This window comes from Taeniopygia guttata, chromosome 3, assembly GCF_048771995.1.
Source record: "Taeniopygia guttata chromosome 3, bTaeGut7.mat, whole genome shotgun sequence".
Classification (NCBI taxonomy): Eukaryota; Metazoa; Chordata; class Aves; order Passeriformes; family Estrildidae; genus Taeniopygia; species Taeniopygia guttata.
Window position 1 is genome coordinate 27,736,485 of NC_133027.1, and position 18,395 is coordinate 27,754,879.

At 36.2% G+C, this 18,395-nt stretch overlaps 1 protein-coding gene across 1 annotated transcript; it reads right to left on the bottom strand.

Annotated features, from left to right (window-relative positions):
• Positions 1-2,229: 2,229 nt before the first annotated feature.
• LGSN (lengsin, lens protein with glutamine synthetase domain) lies at positions 2,230-17,612 on the bottom strand. Its single transcript, XM_041714860.2, has 3 exons — positions 16,580-17,612; positions 6,465-6,643; positions 2,230-4,840 (listed from the first exon to the last, which is right to left on the bottom strand). The coding sequence occupies exons 1-3, from the start codon at positions 17,610-17,612 to the stop codon at positions 3,641-3,643; spliced, it is 2,412 nt and encodes an 803-aa protein (XP_041570794.2). The 3' UTR covers positions 2,230-3,640.
• Positions 17,613-18,395: the final 783 nt, after the last annotated feature.

Here is an 18,395-nt window from a genome sequence, read left to right on the forward strand (position 1 = left end):
ATGGAACATCATAGTCAGTGTGAGGTGGTAGAAGGCACTATTTGTGGGTTTTGTTATGATGAGAGCTTTGTCTCAGCAAAGATATAAAAAAACACTCTGAAATTAGATTAAATTGAACAATTGTTATTGTATACCTTCAATCAGAAAGAATTGTTTTATATTTGCAAACTCATCCAAGAGATTTCTTATCTTCAACCAGTCATTCTTCATCCAGGAGCTGGTCTTTTTTTCTCAGGTGATGAATTAGAGCTTGCACAAAGCATTCTCATCTGCTCAGTCCTCTTCACATCTTTCTCCTGTTGCTCAAGACTAACACACATTTAGTGGAGCTGCTTGCAAGGAGTTCCTCTCCTCTTTACTTCCTTTGCTGCCATACCCTGGGACTGCATTGGTGTGTTTTCCACAGATGCTCTATTCAAATGTGTTAAAACAGCAGAGTTTCAGAGCAGTTAAATTAATGCTCTGCAACAACCTTACAGGATCAATTTTATTATGAGCATTTGGAGAATTTTTAACATAACTGTGCTCTTTAGTTAAAAAGAACTAAACAAACTAAATCAAAAAATCATGAAGGTATTGCAAAGAAAGCGCTAGAGGGAAAGAATTGCTTAGACTTAAATACTGCAACTTTGTGAAGAAATTCAAGATTGAAAAATGTCAGTTGTGGTAGCAGACTTGCAGAGCAAAGCCATATGTAGTCAGAATCACTGAAAAAATGGCTATCCCACATGCTGAAAGATATCTAGAATGTGTATCTAAATTTCAATAATTCAAATTCTGGGTAAATGTATGTCTTTGCTGAGAAATAGAAAAGTGGTTGGAACGGGTATATCTAGGGTGTGTTTATTCACTATGTATTTATGGTTTTCTTCCAGCAAAAAAATGACACAACACTATATATAAAATGGAAGTCCCTATAAGCAAGTAGACCTCCCAAAGTATTTAAGTAAGATGGAAACATGAAATATAATAGCCTACATTAAATTACAGAAATGGAATACTGCCATTAGATGATTTATGCTTTTGTTGCAATGTTATTAAAGATGATATACCTAAAGATGACTTAACACATGAATATAGATACAAGCCTTTTACTAGACTAAGATTTAAGAATGAAAACAGTATTTTAGATCTGTGGTCCTTTACTGAAAAGGCCATGCAAATTCAACAGATAATTAAGCTTAGCTAAACCAATGAAAAAGATATGCATTAGCTTTCAGCTGCCACACTGTCTTTTTTAAAAAAAATATTGTAAGTACATATTTAAAACATATGAGTGTATTTTAATGGGTGTTTTCAGCACGGCATGACAGCTTGAGATCCCAGAGGAACACTGCACAGTGCACTGCTGCCCTCTGGCTGGAGCCTGAAAGAATAAAATTTGAATATTCACTTAGGTACATGACATCATCACCTTGACATGCTGGAGACATGTTAGTCAACAAATTCCATTCTCTTTCCATATCTTATGAAAGCTAAAGCCTGGTAAGAAGTATGGCATTTCCAAATTGAAAATAAGCTACTGAATGAAAGGGTGTGTAGCTTTTGTATTATTTTTTGGATCCTACATCACAAAAGATCATGATGTGTACCAGGGATATGAGGTACCTTCATTTCTCATTGCATACATTCAACATAAAATTTTGTCCATGTTGTGGCAAGAAAATATATGGATAATATATGTAGTATATATAATGAACTTCATGTTCACTAAATTCAGTTAGAGAAGTCCATTATATTTTTAAGTGAATTTATACAGTGGCAGATAATTATAAATCCAAGACAAATTAAAAAATGTCTTATAAACCCACACCAACAAGTAGATATTAATCTGTTTGATTGCTGGGACTAATTATTAAGTATGGTAAGTAAGCTGTCTAACAAGGGAATAATTTTATGTGTGTCTTCTGCCAAGAGCTTGTGAAAATGGTAAGTAACCAGAAAGGGAAGAGAGAAGACAGATTTTCTGAGCCCCTGAAGAAGAGCTTGGGCAGCAAAAGAGAAGATTTTTTTCAGAATGGGAAGTTCTGCTTAAATGCAAGGCTATGAAAATATATGCCCAATACAAATTAGCCTCTAGCAAATAAAAATAATCCTTTATACGCCCGAAAATTGGGCATTCAAAAATGTATCGTGACAGTAAGAGAGAAAATAAAATCCACCCACCAATCACAGACTGAGACAGGGGAAACTCATAATATTTCTTTAGATTATTTATTTCTTCTTGCTACCTGAGTATAAAATGAGTTCTTTGGAATCACACAAAAAGCTTTAGCATACCAGGTGCTACATTTCAAGTACAATACTTTGTAGGGGGAGAATGGAAGATCCATCAGTACCAAGTAGCACATTCCTGTTCACACCTTCCTAATTCTGCAAGTTGACAGAGGCACTGACTGAATCTTGGTTTTACTCCACTAATGATCAAACTTTCACTCACAAATTCCTACACATAGATCAAACTATTGTGACAAGATAAAGAACACCAGAAATCATTGTTAATGCAGAGGTGGTGTAAGAAACAAATGTTATCATTAATAATAAAGAATGACAGCAGCAACAAGAACAAAGAACAAATCTAAACCCCACCTCCTGCTATTCCTAAAAATTATTTTTCTTTACACCAGTTGCCATTTCTAATTTTAGCATTGGGTCTTTTGTCCCTCTGTTTTAACCATGACTTTTCAGTCTCTGAATTTGCATCTTCACTCTTTCTTTCTGGTTTCAACTTACTCTTTCTGCTCCTCTCCTCAGTCATTTTCTTCATACTTGATAAAATCAAGTTTCCCAATAAAGTACAACTTAAACTCTAAATTCTCTGGGTTTTTCGCCCTTTGTTTTTCTTCATTTGCCATTTAAATCTGAATTAACCCATTAACCATCAAAACAGATATAAACCCAGTTAATTTTTTATTGCACAGTGGCCTGACACTGCTGTCTTTCTGTGAATTATTCCCTCTTCAAGTCACCATTTGATTTCTTTTAGTATCTTTATTAACTATAATTCTAGAAAACTCCATTCAGCAGCAGAATTCATGATATATAGATTATTATATAATCCATTCTGTCATTTTTATTTATGTCCATTAAGATACTGATTCCTGCCTCTCAGGTTCTACAGCCTCAGTCCTTTGCCCCTCTCTCTACAATGTTCATTGTTCTAGCTTATGTTTTAAATCAAACTCACATCCTTTTTCTTTAGCAACCCATCAGTTGCTGAATAAGCTGGAACAAATCCCATCACCATGCTGAACACAAAATTCCCTGCCTTCCCCAGTTCTAAACCCCAGCCCTCATCACTGTCCCCATCACTCTCATTTTCCTGCATGTTAGACTCCTGGTACAGTTGTGCAGTTGCAGTTGTCCATTTCACCTTCTCTTTTCTTCTCTTCACCAGCAGACCTGCTCAAAAAACTCCACCTCTTTTTTAAATGCTTGTTAATGTTATTTCATTAATATATCAGCTTTGTGCTGCCATGAATATATACGGACAATTAAGTGTAATTACTGTGTACTATACAAAGGAGGAGGGAAAATCCCAAAGCATTAAAACATTTTAAATATATTCAAAACTAATTTCAAGAATCTGAGCCATTCACTGTATGCATTTACACAGCATCACTGCAGAAGAGCGCTCCTTCTAAATAAAATATCCCAGGCATTTATTCCTTTCACTATCCATTTCTTCGGTTTCTAACTCATAATGTTTCATGGCAACAAAGTATCGGATAAAAGTTTCGCCTAATGCTTCCTTAATGCACGAATCTTTCTCAAGTGCAACCAGAGCATCTTCTAGCTTCAGAGGGATGGATGAAGGTTTCAGATCACCAGTGTGATTTTCCTCTTCAAGCATATCATCATACCTGAGTCCTCTCTTTACTCCATCTAGACCTGCAGCAATAGTAGCAGCAAGGACCAGGTACGGGTTTGCTGCAGCAGAGCTTAATTTATTCTCTATGTAAGTGCCTTTTGCACCGTGACATTTGACATTAAAGGCACAGCTGTTATCATTGTATGCCCATTTTGCATTTACAGTCTCTTTTGATTCTTTACTGTATTTAGAGTAAGACTTGCGGCAGCTGGTGGTAGGAGCCATCAAGCAGCTGATAGCTGCCGTGTGTGCCAGGAGACCCGACAACCAGTTTATTCCAAGCTCTGAGAGCTCCTCAACTCCATAACCAGCAGAAAACAAATTCTTCTGGCCATTCAGATCCCACAGGCTGTGTGACAGAGCTCCTGAATTGTAGAATCCTGATTCTGAGAAAAAGCTAGCCACATAGTTGTACTTCTTAGCCACCTCTTTAAGGCCTGTTCTAAATGTGAAGGCACTGTCAGCTGCATCTAGGCCAAACGCTGGATGAAAAGTGATCTCCATTTGGCCAGGCCCACTGGAAGAAGAAAAGCTTTCAATGTTGGCACCAGCATAATACATTCCTTCAATGAGCTCCTGAATGAACGTCTGGTCATGGTTATTTAGTATCGTGGCTGCAGGAAAGGATATTGTCTTTGAATTTACAACCTCAGTAATGCCATAAATACAAAATTCATAAGTGAATGCAGAGTGCAATGAAAAGCCATTGTCCTGAAGCTGGCTCAGCTGTTTCTTGGCAATGTGCCTTGGGGAGGTCATTAGTGGGGCGCCCAGCACAGTGAAGGAATCACATATCACTCTTGCAGTCTGCTCAGTCCAGGGGAGTATTCGAAATGTTGATAAATCAGGGTTCAGAATTATGTCACAATTGAAATTGGTTGCATTTATGTAATCTAATTCATTATCTTTAGGATTCAGCGTCAGTTCAAGGTAACTTCTGGGCATGGCAATACCGTGAATTGCTTTCTCCTAAACACAGAGCAGAATGACATATTACCCACCAGAAAAGAGTTCAATGGTATTTTTATGTGTATAAAAGATGGAAAATTCAGAATCTCATGTAGAACAATGATATTTTTGCAAAAGAACACTAAAATGCAGAGATCATTGATGTGAAAGGTAAGAGCCAGTTGATGTGTCTTTATAAAGCAGAACAACTTTCTGCAAGATTGGTATGAAAACTGTGACATCAATGATGATGATTTAAAATTCCATAAAGGACAAAAAATTGTTCAACACTTTTCATGCATGGTGTTTATATAATTATAGGTATTACCAGTTAGGTGTACACTTTACAAGTCAGACTTTTATCTATTGTTCATTTATTTAGCTTCCATACCCTCTGACCATTTCTTTATGTAGACCCAAGTGACCACACAAGACTCATATAAATTCGATTCAGGCTGTAACTTCTTTTTAAATAAAGTTTTTCAGGTGCAACTTTTAAAAGAAAAATCTCACTTTCTAGACTTAAAAAGTTTGGGTTCAAAATGCAGGGAACCACTTACAGGTGAGAAAAACTCATAATTATACTTTCTTCTCCATTTGAACAGAAATTTTCAACTGATGAAAATGAAATGTAGGTAAGACCCCAAGGAAGGATCATCTACCTTCAATCAAGCATTTTTATAACTTCCCTTACGATCAGATATTTTTCTGATGAAAGCTGCAATTAGGCCAAGTTCTATCAAGTCAAATTTGGCTCATATTTACATCTTACCTTTATTTTTCTAGGTGAAAAAATTGTCATTTGTGTGAGCAGAGGAGACAGAACAAACCCAGAAAGGGGCAAGCTCAGAGCCGAAATTAGCCAATTTTGCATTTTCAGATGGAAAGTGCATATGCTGGCTTCTCTTAATATGAATGAATGAATGAATGAATGAATGAATGAATGAATGAATGAATGAATGAATGAATGAAATAAATCTGTTTTCTTTTAAGCAGGTGGCAGCCAACAGTATCAGTGTCTGACACCCATAACCAAAACTGCACACTCTGGTGGACCTTGCTCCAAGATGTTAAGCTGTCCATTTGGCACTGAAAAGGTGTCAGGGTGGCCACCCCATAGTAGTACCTCTCCCTCCTTGAACACTGCTCCCTAATTTATCCTGCTCTCTAATTAGATTTTTATTTCCTGAATCATTACTATGGCAAATATTGCTGTTAAATCACTGTGAAACTCAGTGGTATTTTCCTATGTTATTGATAATTATGACATTTCTCATAACTAAAATGATTTTATTTTCATTTGACTTCTTTCATTGTTTACTCCTTTCTTTTTTGCAATTTAGAGATGTTCAGCAAAGTAAAATTTTTATAATGTGTTGAATTGCAAAAGATATTTCTGAGGGAAGAGATTATTAGAACTTCAAAGAACTGAAATTATTAGCCTTATCTAATTAGATTACTATTTGGAGGAAAAGAGGAATAAATGATTCCAGTGATGAAAGAAGTCTAGATCCTTTGGGAACGTGAGCAAGGGGAGGGAACAGATAATTTGCTCTGAGTTGCTGCTTGCAGTATGAAAAAAATATTATTTAAGGATAGGGGCATGAAAACACATAAAGGTACAACTAGAAACCAAAAAACTTACTTGAAAAAATCGAGACGGAACATTCTTTGATCTTGACACACCATGGAGGTCTATTGACTCAAATCTGACAAACTGCACGCTGTCCCTGGCCATCTGCTGCTTAATAAATTCAATATGAGAGAACAGGTAAAGGAGAGTTGGGTTTCCAAGGCCGTTCACATCAGGGTCTCTGTTGAATGCTAGAAGTGAAGAGGAGTGTTCACGTCAAACAAAATAATGAATGCTGGAATAAGGCTCTCCTAAATAGTGCAAGAGTAGAAAATTGCAGCATGGGGTGTAAAAACAGAAATGACAAAAAGGTATGGATCATGAAAGAGTTTTGCAAATAAACACACATATTTTTCCCTGACATGCTGTATAAAATTCCTTCTTTTTTTGGAATGGTCTGTAATTTAAACTCTTTTTCAAGTTAAGAAGAGAACACATGGTAAAACCAGGAATTTATGAGGTTTGTTGAGGGTTTTTAAGAGCAAAAGATGTAACTGGATACTTATTTCCCATTGAAGACTGACAGAATATAGGCGGTGTTTCTCCAATGAATTTGCAAAGTTTGTTTACACAGAAAGATAAACTAAACCTGTTTTGGTGCCTCTTGAGGAGGATTGCTGTCTTCTCCAGCACAGGCAGTGACTTTTAAGGGAAATTTATACATTTGCTGTTATGGAGCAATCTTATCAGCTGTATTGGAGAAGCTGTAGGGCTCTATAAACTTCTTGACATAAAGGCAATAACACCGGAGTGTAACTTCTATAATGGAGCAGAGAGATGGGCACAGTAACTTCCTTTCACCAACCTCAGTCTCTCAGCCTTCTTTTCTTTGGAGTATGTATTGTTTTTAGTCAAGTTAAACTACATATATAAAGCATTAACTTCCACTTGGTATAATAAACCAAAACAACCAAGAGTAAAATTTTATATTAACAGGCAAAAAAATGGGAAAAAATAGATTTCTTTTCACATTTCTGAGAGAAATATCCCTTATTCTTCCTGAGGATGTGCACAGATGAATTTTTGCAGATGTTTCAAATCCACAGTGGAAGATCACCTTCACCACCAACCTTCAAGTGGAACTTTAAAGTTTCATGCTGAGGCACTCTGAAGGTTGGTGGGATCATTCCTAATCTCTCCAGTAGCAAAGTACCTAAGCTAGAGCAGATCTCCTCTAGCAGTAGCCAGCAGGCACAAACACAGGTTTTTGACCTCTTCTTTGGGGCAGGTAGGACATCCAGTAGCAAAGCTGTAAGAAACCTCACCAGCTGGCCCAGGACATCTCTGAGAAGGTCACAAATTCATTTGCAGTCGTAGACTTCTCAGAACCTCTGAGTATTACTGGAGCATCCTCCAGCTTAGATGGCAAGGAGGATACTTTAGGCCAGTGAAGTAAGAAAAAGTTAAGTAATAACGTGCTTCGTGAGGAATGGCAGCTAAAAGCACAGAACAAAATTTAAGTAAATAGAAGAACAGAGTAATAGAAAAAAAAAATTTTGTCACATTCACTTCTCCTCATGACATCTTTCTCTTTGGTCTGTTTCACTTCTAAAGTCCTTAAGGCAATAGCTTTTTTTCCCCAATGTCTTCTATAAACACTGGGGCAATATGCCCTTTAAAAGATGAGTATTAAATAAGGAATCCTGTTTAAGTGCTTTGTGCAACACTCACTTTGTTGCAGGTGCTGCCAAAACACAAGAGCAAGCAGGGAGGATTGGCCTTGCCTTGCCTATACCACCAAGTTATTTGAATAGCACTTCAGTCATCCTGTCATGTTGTTTTACAACATATGGGTTTACTGGAATTTTCCAGATTTGACGTTTTTATGACATGACCAATATTTAGAAGTTTATTAAGACATATAAACCGTGGCTGTTTAATAGTTTAACAGAACTTTGAAATATTCTGAAAATCTTCATAAAATTTATATCAAGAGAAGTTTTTTTAACTCCAGAGATGGAAAATTGAGGCTTTTGCCTTTAAAGTAGTGCTAAATGCCTTATTTTATACATGTTTAATTCCTTGGAAAAGATGGTAAACATTTCCTGTCAACCTGCCACACTGAGATTTTTATGTCTTTGCATTGTTCAAAGTAAGGGTTGGCTGACAACCCTTGACATCAGTCAACTTGCAATGTAAATTTTGCAAGTATTTCTTAAAATGTCCTGAAATGTTGTCTGTTAAATTTTTGTCTACTGAACAAATATTTTTCAGGTAAAAATATAGAAATCATTAAAAAAACCTAACTTTAATTCTGATCCAATTAATTCTTTAAAACAGTATTCCTGAGAGATATAGATTATATAAATCAGTATCTAAGAAAACCACAAGAGTTATGTCATATTATTGATGCATAAATTCATTTAAAAAATACAGCTACAAATATACTTAATTTTAACATCTGCCAATGGCAGATGATTTTCCAAATTTTATATATATGTGTTGTATTCGAGCTAAAGTTATTTGAATAAATACATAACTCCATATGTGAACAAACATTAACAGAAAATTCATAAACATACAATTTTTCTAAAGAACACTAAGAAAGAAAAGATTAATAACTAAAGGAACAAGAATTTGTCTTCTCCAGTTATACTTTTACAATCAAAGATATATATTTTTAAATTATGAGAATAAATTGTATATATTGGTCTAGCATTAGTCCAGAATTAATGTATATACCCATGTAGCACCCTGCTAGCCAAAAGACATTTATTCGTCTACAAGAGCCTTTTTCTAAAATCTTTTAGAATCAACAGAAACAGTCATGCAGCCTTCACATGCTTTTTAGAGTTCATCTTTTATATCATTTTCAGATTAGCTCTCTTATTGAAATAATATTTCCGTAAATTGTAAGATAGATAAAAATGTCACCTCTGATTGATTTTGGAAATATGTGAGGGGATTTGTTTCTTAAGTAATAATTAGTGAATAACTATTAGCATCTCATTTTTCTACTGCATAGAACCGAAAATATATTTTTGTGGTAGCTATTAAATAAATCACTGTCAAACTACATCCATGATGCCAACAATTATTAAAGTTTGGAAATGTATAGTAGGGAAATGAGTACTCTGTCTTTACTCAGTTCATATAGTCATTATCCAGAGCATTACTTACTAGAGGTAGTTTATTTGACAGGCCTAGCTGATTTAGGATAACAGTCTAAAAGATTTGCATTCTTCTAAGGGAGGATTCTGTGCACAGGTATAACTTTTTCTCTAGGTTTCTGAGTGTCTAGAAATAAGGGCATCTTCCTTATTGTTTCAGAAAATCTCCTTAAAGAAACATGTAAGTTCAATGAGATGTTCAGATTTTTGTTCAGATTTTCATTTTAAAAATCAAATAAAAAATCCAGACTGGCCATCTTTCTTTAAGCAGATCATTAAATATCTATATCAGCTTGGCAGGACACAGAAAAGAACCTAATGCTTGTTTGTCTATGGTTCTGTCTGCATTTCCCATTTAAGTTACCACTGAGAAACAATTGGTAATATTCCTGTTTCTACTGTAATTAGTACAAAATATCTACAAATGTGAACTCTCTTCAGATATTTAAAACATATTAATCACACAAAATTAAAAAAAAATAATAGTAGCAGAAGAGTGATGCCATTCTTAGATTATTAATATTGAAATCCAGATTGCTAAGAGCAGCTAGGGCAAATAGTTGACATCAACTTTCCCTTCTCAGCAACAGAAAAGTGCCAAAACAGAAGAAAGTGCACATCACAAATTAATCTCTCATTTTCAACTTGTTCAAGGGCACCCTTTCCTGTGGTCCCTTATTAAACCACACCACAACTCAAGTAAAGAGATTCTCAGTTCTAGAAGAGGCTACTATGTTAGAAATCTAACACAGAGTGCTCTGAAGATCTATATTTGACCCCCCTTTACAAAAAACAGATACCTTGTGTTGATGGTGCTCACTAGAAATGAGTCCCACAGCGTAATCACACAACTACACTCTTCTAAATTCTATGGAAATTACTTTCAGAACCAGTTTAAACATGTCAGTTCTTCCTTACAATACTCTGGTTTGTCAAGTTAAGAACAGCCAGTTGTTTTTCACAGAATTTATTTACTATTCTCACTTTTGCCTTTATTATCAAGCCTTATATGACAGCTTTTCCTACAGCTGATATCACTCCCATCTATTTTTTTGACATGGTAAGTAGACATGAGTTGCATTTGAATGCTCTATTGATGTAAACAGTTATCAGAAGCATTTTAAGTTGGAAAAATATGCAATTTCCATTTATTTCTCACCTAAAAAAAGTTTAGCCAAAAGTGTTTACTGATCTGATTTCTGCAGTAAAGCACATAGAAAGTTGTTTCCTTGTATTTTAACACACTTATAAGACTCATACCTATACGACTCACCTAGAAGACTATTAACAGGGGAATAAATATGTAAGCCTACTAGAATCTCCCAAAGGATGGGAGAGAGCAAAAATATTTTTCAGATCTGTTTGACAGTGAAACTTTCAATTCATTTTTTTTCCTTTACTTTCTTTGTCTCATGATGGTCTGCTTTCTTTTTTAAACTTAATTGCAAAGAAGACTTTTTACTAGCATGACCATGGAGAAGCTCAGCTTTTCCTGTAGCTAATTTACTGACATATATCTTCAATCAGCCTTGAGTTATTCCTTCTAAACTGTATGACAACAGCTTCTCAGAAAAGACACATCTTCAAGAGTCAAATACAAAGTACATTTTTATCTCTCAATAAGTGAAAGACAAAATAAATAACCTATATTTTTCTACATTCCAGGATATTTTATATAATACCTGCAGTGAATGAGAAAATCATCATAGTTATGTACAAAATTTAGAGGATTTGAAAACAAAATGCACAGGTGTTTGAAAGAAAATTTAGTTATGTAATACCCAAAGGAGTTACCTAACTGATAATCTTAAATAAAACTGAACTACACTGGTCTATCTTTCTTCAAAATCAAAAAGAAAATTTGGATTTATGAAGGAATCATTGAGCAAAATTGTGTGAACCAAGACGTATGCTGTTGCAAACTGGGAAGTCTCTTCTGGTCTAAAAATATTTGTCCTAATTTAAAAAAATCAGGAGAATCATAGAACAGTTTGGGTTGAAAGAAACCTTAGAGATCATTTAGTTCCAGTGCCTATGCCATGGGCAAGGACACCTTTCACTAGACCAGGTGTTCAAAGGTCACTATATTTAATGGGAAGCAAGGTTAATTAGGGAAGAGACTTTGTACAGTATTGAAGGTAAGGATTCAACTTTTAATTAATATGTTGTAGAAGGAGAGGCAGCTGGCAGACATAACAAGCAAAGAATGCATTTCCCTTACATTAAGTCAAATCTAACAATTTTTGTAACCTTTAACTATTACTGTAAAGAAAGCAAGCATCTCCAATGGGTGGGAAGAATTATTGTCAGATTACACCTCTTTCTCACACAGTCATGCCATGATTAGCTTACAACAAATACCAGAGACAGATGAGTTGAATCTCAGCTGAAAGAGGACAAAATAGATCAGAAAGACTGGATGGAAGTCCTGTCTGAGCATTATTCTTTTATATAGATTAAGAGGAAAAATGGGAAATCAAACAGAGTCACAGACGAGGAAGAGTTCAACTATTAGTATGGAAGATATAGGACTAAAGATTTTTTGGTTGCTTTGGTTTTTCTTAGATTTTGATAAGTTAAAAAAAATAGTGAGTTGTATATAGCTTAGTTCAGAAAGAAAAGGAAAGACAAAGACAAAAAATAAAATAAGAGCAACCAAGAGAGTTTAGAAAGGAGCCTGCTATGCTCCAACTCATAGAAAAAGAGAGAAAAACGTTGTTGAACTACAGATAAGGCACGAGGAAGAAACATGAAGGAACAGTATATCTTTGGTTCTTCACTACAGGAGAGCTGCAAGAATGGCACATATTGTGTAAAATACAAAGCGGAAAAGGGTACCAAGTGAAAAAGACACTCCTATGTCCCAAAGACATTGTTATGCTGCTGGAATTACAGAAGAGGCCATGATGATGAAGTGATCACTTATATCCCCTGATTGTCCACCTACAGCTCCCAAAGAGTCTCCATTTCTATTTCCTTATGACTGGCTGGATTTACTGGGGGCTGACACGTCTCCTCCAGGTGAGTACAGAGGACAGTGAAACCACATGGGGAGTTGAAATTTGGTTCAAAGTGTGTGAGCAAATTTTTGTATGTCAATGGAAAGAACAGCCTAGGCTATTTCTTTGCTAAAGGATTCATAATTCTGTCCCTAGATATTAGGTAGCATAATTTGTTAGTGCCTCATTATTAAAAATAAGAGCTTTTAATAAGTCAAGAGTACATGAGGTTAATATTGTAGTAGAAAACAAGATTTCTTATAGGACTGATGAAATACATTCTAAGTATGAAATATAGCCTGCTAGTATCTTCTTGATGTTTTTCTTTAAAAAGCCAAGTTAATAAAGGAACTTAATGTTTGGGGTCAGCATGTGATTCTTGAAGCATTCAGACTTTTTTGTGCGCTTGAAATTTCAACAGTCTCTAGGTAGCCACTTGGTGCCCACAGCCATAGCTGAAACATATTTTCTTTCTTCAGAGCTTCCTCTCAAGCAGTTAATGGTCTCATGCTGGCCATATTTGCATGGCCATATACTTGATATATACTCAAGAATACGAGACCTGTTGAGACGACCTGCTTTGGGAGCTGTCCTGGATGCCCAGCTCTGCAGTCTGAACAGATTTTAAAACATTTTTTATCCTGGCTACCAACCAAGACATGCAAAGCAAATTTGATGCCTCAGGTGAGAGACTTATTCCAATGCTTTGCTCACCTACAGCTACCTGAGGGTGATGCAGTTTCCTAAGGTCCAGAAGAGCAATTTCTCCTCAGCCTGTGTGATGTCACCAGGTTCAGCTGGTCCTTCTGCCCACACACAGTGCGTGTGGCTGCTGAGGCCACCTGCAGTCCCTGGCTCTGGGAGCCCACAGCCCCCTGTGTCAGAGGGGATGATACACCAAGAGTCTGGGGTATCATGATCCGTGGGTGCTTCATATTGCTTGAATAAAGTTATTTCCTCTGGCCTCCTCTCTGGCCACTATAGTATTAATATTCTAATTTAGTAGCATACAGAGCAGCACATGGTAAGAGTTCAGTTCAGAAAGGTCAATACACACCTGCCTTATGTGTATATACACTATACATATAGCACATGCAGGAATTCATTCTGTGCGGACGTGCATACTATGAATGGCTATTAAATACTGCATACATCTTTTACTGTTATTCTTATTCTTCACTGTTTGGAATCATCCCTCTTTATCTCTCAAGAATACAGGCATTGAACATCTTAAGAAGCACCTGGTAATTGATGACTATGTACCAGCTTACAGAAATTCACATTATCAGATATAGACACTTCAGCAAATAAAATTCCTAAATTCAGGTAAGTGCTGACAGTATTTTCACCTAATTAGTTACATGTGTTAGTTTCTATCTTTCCATGGAAGAGTGCTTTAGATTGAGTTTTAGCTTTAGCTTCAGCTCCAGTTTCTCTGACATTGTTCAAGTAACATTTTTCTTACTAACCCAAATATCTGACGTCTGCTTCTTTCCTATTATTTTTTCCCATGATCAAGTACTTCTTTTACAAAGGACCTGACAAGAAATGGACAAAATGCACATGCAGTAATATTTCCACATTGTCCAATCAACATTTTGGAAAAAATATAAGAATTTATCATTTTAGAGAGAAGTTAGCCATGTAACTAACATGACTGTATATAAATCCTCCGATGTATTCTGAATCACTCATGCCCAGCTACATGTTTTAACCTTTCTACTGCTGATCTCTAGAGACTGTCCCTTAAATCTGTACTTTTATAACAACAAAGTATATCCCTGTTTTGGCCATATCTCAACACTGAATGAATCTGAAACATAACCTCTTGTAATTTTTTGAAACATTTGAGATTAATTCATCTGATTTGAGCAAGTTCAAATATTTGAAAACTTGCAAATGATTGGAGATTGTATTTCAGATCTACTCAGCGTAAAGATATCTTTAGATCCAAAACTTCAGGCACTTTGGTAACTGAAATACTCAACGTAATGTTTTAGTCCAAAAAAAAATTAAAATATTTAGGACTTGATCTTATCAATCAATAAATTACCACAGGCAGCAATGAAATACTGTTTATGAAAAGGCTCATTAAACAGAGCAGAAATGTATCTAAAACTTTATTTTCTTAAGTTACTGAATGTATTAAATTAAAATTAAATTTTGAACACATGCAGTTCTTATTAAGTAGAAACTATATCTGTGCATTCCATTTACTAGTTGAAATGCACAGTGAGGCCTACAACTTGTTTGGTCAAAGCCAAATGGAATCCAAACCTCATGAGATTCCAAAATGTTTGATATTGAATACTCTTCTGATGACACAAAACAGTTTTCTCCCAGCTCCCCTCACAGTTCTCATCTGCAGGTCTTGCAGCCATCACTACCAGCAGTCATACAGGGCAGGACTAACCCCAGGTACCTTTAGGCATCTCAGAGTTAGAAAATGATGTAAACTAATAATCAGGGGGCTTCTTCCCCACATAGTGGAAATATACACCCACCTTCAGAGGTCAGTTTTTCATCTGCCTCTAATACCTCTCTGAAGACAAAATGCCTCTCATTATTAACCAGGAAACAAACTTGGATTAGGTGTGTCATGTTGAGTGGTTACAACTGGGTTGAAATCTCCCTGTGGAATCTACAATTAATCTCATCAGTTCCCTCTACCTTGTAAGCGGTGTTATGACAAAGAATAATTAGTTCTATGTTTTAAAACATACTTACTGGTTTTGCAGACAATGAGAACACATTAATGTTAAAACTTTAATAATAAATTCTGCTAGCCTTTAACATTGTGAAAAATAATTGGGAAAGGGAACAGCATCAAGCATAGGTTGATAAATAATCCTCTAAACTTTTTATTCTAATAGACATGAATGGAGAGTGGTTTAAGTGTGAAGTATTTTTCAAAGCTTTTTATTTTTCATGCAGTGCCTTGAGTAAACATTGATACTGTTCATGGATTTCTTTTTCAGACTTGTTCAAACTGGGCAATACAAAATGTCTACCAAGAAATCCTGCTGCAGCTAATAACAATTGACACGTTCAAATTGTCTATTTTCAGAATATCGATAGAAAAATTTCTATCCATCTGCCAGGAGACTTGGAAAAAAGAGGATAAATTAATATTATTGTAAATATTTAATTGCTATTATTATATTTTCTTATGTGGTTAATGATGAAGTATTTTATCAGTGAAGAGATTAATATTTCTTGTATCAGTAAGATAAGTCAAAAGGCAAGATATCTGTCCTGGAAAGCTGATAATGTGATCTTGGACTGATGCTAATGGAAATTAATCTCATATTCATACAACTGACAAACTGGTTTTTTGCTTCCTGGCAACAGAACAACAAACTGTTCAAGTCCATTACATTATCACAGCTAATAATAGTTTTCAGTTTGTTGATCCAGCTAGCCCAGAAGCTTTTACAAAGAAATCACAGCCTATTAGTAGCAATTAATTGTCTCTACACTTCCAAACACATCCAAAATGGACTTACTGAATAGCATGAAAATAAGTGGAAGTTCTCTCTGCCTCATTTGCTTTTCTTCCCCTATAATTTACAAGAGATGTTTTTGCGTTCCAGTCCTCTCACAAGAAAAATAATTGAAAACACCATTCTGACATGGGAACAATTTCTACTGCTGGAAGTGTTTTAAAAAAGCACATATGCCAACAGACCTTTGCAGTGTGTACCGGAATTTTGGGAAATGCTGCCTTCACTCAGTTTAAATGAGGAAATATTTCAGTTTTAGTGAAAAAGACATGACCACTTGTGCATGAAAGTTTTTGGCAAGCAGTTGGGCTTTATAAATGCCTTGCTTTAAAAAAAAAAAAAAAGCAGCGTAGATGCAGAGCACAATATCCAATCCATCCTGATCACACAGAAATCACAGGTGTCAGTTCTCTCATGCACTAGCTCTGGCTTAAATTTGTAGCTTAGCAAAACAGCACAAAACAACAGCAGCATTGTGTTTAAGAGGAGAGCAGGTGATGTTTAAGTATCCTTACCGTCGAGGCCTGTGGAGGAGTCAAACTGCACCTCAGGAGCTGTGCTTTCTGCAGGTGTAGGAGCTGCTGGAAGTCCCAGAATAAGGTGATCCACATCACTTCCCACTGGCTGCTGCTGATCAGAGCCGGCAGAGCTCAGGACCAGGATGGGTTTGCTCTGCTGCCCCATTCCCTTCTTGTGGAAACTGCGATACTTTTGCTTTTCCTCTCCAAAATGGGGACTAAAAGTCTCAAAGGGCCAGCCCTGCTTGTCAGCTGCTTTCTCCTGAGGTTTTAAATTTTTCTGAGCAAAAGTGATACTTGCCTTGCCACAGAAATTGCGCCCATGAGAAGGCAGATGACCTTCACTTAGGAGGTTTTTCAACTCTTGTAGACTTCGCTTAGAAATAGCAGGTGCCCCCTTGAAGGACTCGCCAGTTCGGCTCCTTGGCATGGATGTAGCACTTCCCAGGGAGCCCATCTTTGTCACATGAAACTTGACAACTTTTTCTTCCATCCCACCCTGTTCTTCTGGCTTACCCCCGGCCTGCTCACTGTCCTTCTCCCTCTGCACTGCCTCTGTGCAGCCACCTTTCTCTGCACCCCTCGCAGGCTGCACACTTGCGGGCAGCTTCGTCTGAGCTGCTCTATCTGTTTCCTCATGAATTTTTCCTAATATTTTTTTCCCAGTATCAGCATATTCCTGGGTTTCTCGTGTTTCTCTACACCTTTCTTCTTTACCATTGCTGCCAGAACTGGAATTGTCATGACCTCCTCTGTCCTTTTGTACTGCAGGAAAGGTAGTGGGGTTTTGGAGAGAATGCTCTGATGTCAGTTCTGAGCAAGCAGTGGTTCCTTTAAGAGGACAAGGATCTGGGATTTCTGAAGTGTGGGACAGCTCCATCTTCTCATTTTCTAAAGGAGGAACATACTTTGTAGGACCTTTGATTCCCTTTTTCTTTCTGAAACCACATATATTGTTGCCATCAACTTCATCACTGTCACTTTCAGATGTGTTCTGTAACCAGCAATAAAATATACAACCAAACAACATGCATGAATGACACAAACATGGCAATGGAGCACTACAACTGCTGCATTCACCTTGTAGTACTTCCACTACTTCTTCATGATGGAAGTCTCTGTGAACACTTTTTTTGATCTTTAAAATATATCACATAATTCTTTTTGTTTTAGAACAAATTTGGAGAGAACACCATAATACTGCTCTTAGGCAGATTTAGTAGACTATAATACAAGACATAGTACATTCTGTGACATCGTTTACCAAACATGTCCTTCAAAGTTGAAAAAATGTATTTTAATATTTACAGTTAAGTATATTCCTGGTCATATTAAAAGTATTTGTGTTTATAAAATTTATTGCCATGAAACACAGAACACTAGCAATTCATATGAGTGTGAGGATTGAAACCTGAAAATAAGCAGCTTTTAAATTAATTTCAGAATGTAATTAGGACAAACAACTTTCAGAACAGTGTTCAAAAGGAAAAGCTCGTATTTGTATGTTTAAACAGGAAAGAACCTGATGTTTACCTTTATACACGACACTGATATAGCTTATATTATAGTGGTGGGAGCAGATTTTAAAATGGATGTAGACCTGTGGAAAAGTGGAAAAAGGACCTACAAAAATTAATGTGCTTGCATTATCCCCAGATATATCAAGTGTCTGGATCACCATCTCTCCTAAGTATCCTGATTCTACCTCATGTGTGATTAATTTGAAGGTGACAGGGAAATCAAAACTGGACACTTTCAAATTAAAAAAAATAGCACAGATTTCAATATTGTGAGTGATTAATTGTCACGATAG

What these genes read in the sequence shown, in the direction of transcription:
- LGSN (XM_041714860.2), bottom strand. Translation starts at nt 17,612, where the DNA reads ATGTTGTTTGGTTGTATATTTTATTGCTGGTTACAGAACACATCTGAA. An exon ending in CTCCTCCACAGGCCTCGACG is followed by an intron (nt 6,644 to 16,579) that starts GTAAGGATACTT and finishes CTTCACTTCTAG; the next exon opens with CATTCAACAGAGACCCTGAT. An exon ending in TTCCGTCTCGATTTTTTCAA is followed by an intron (nt 4,841 to 6,464) that starts GTAAGTTTTTTG and finishes CTCTGTGTTTAG; the next exon opens with GAGAAAGCAATTCACGGTAT.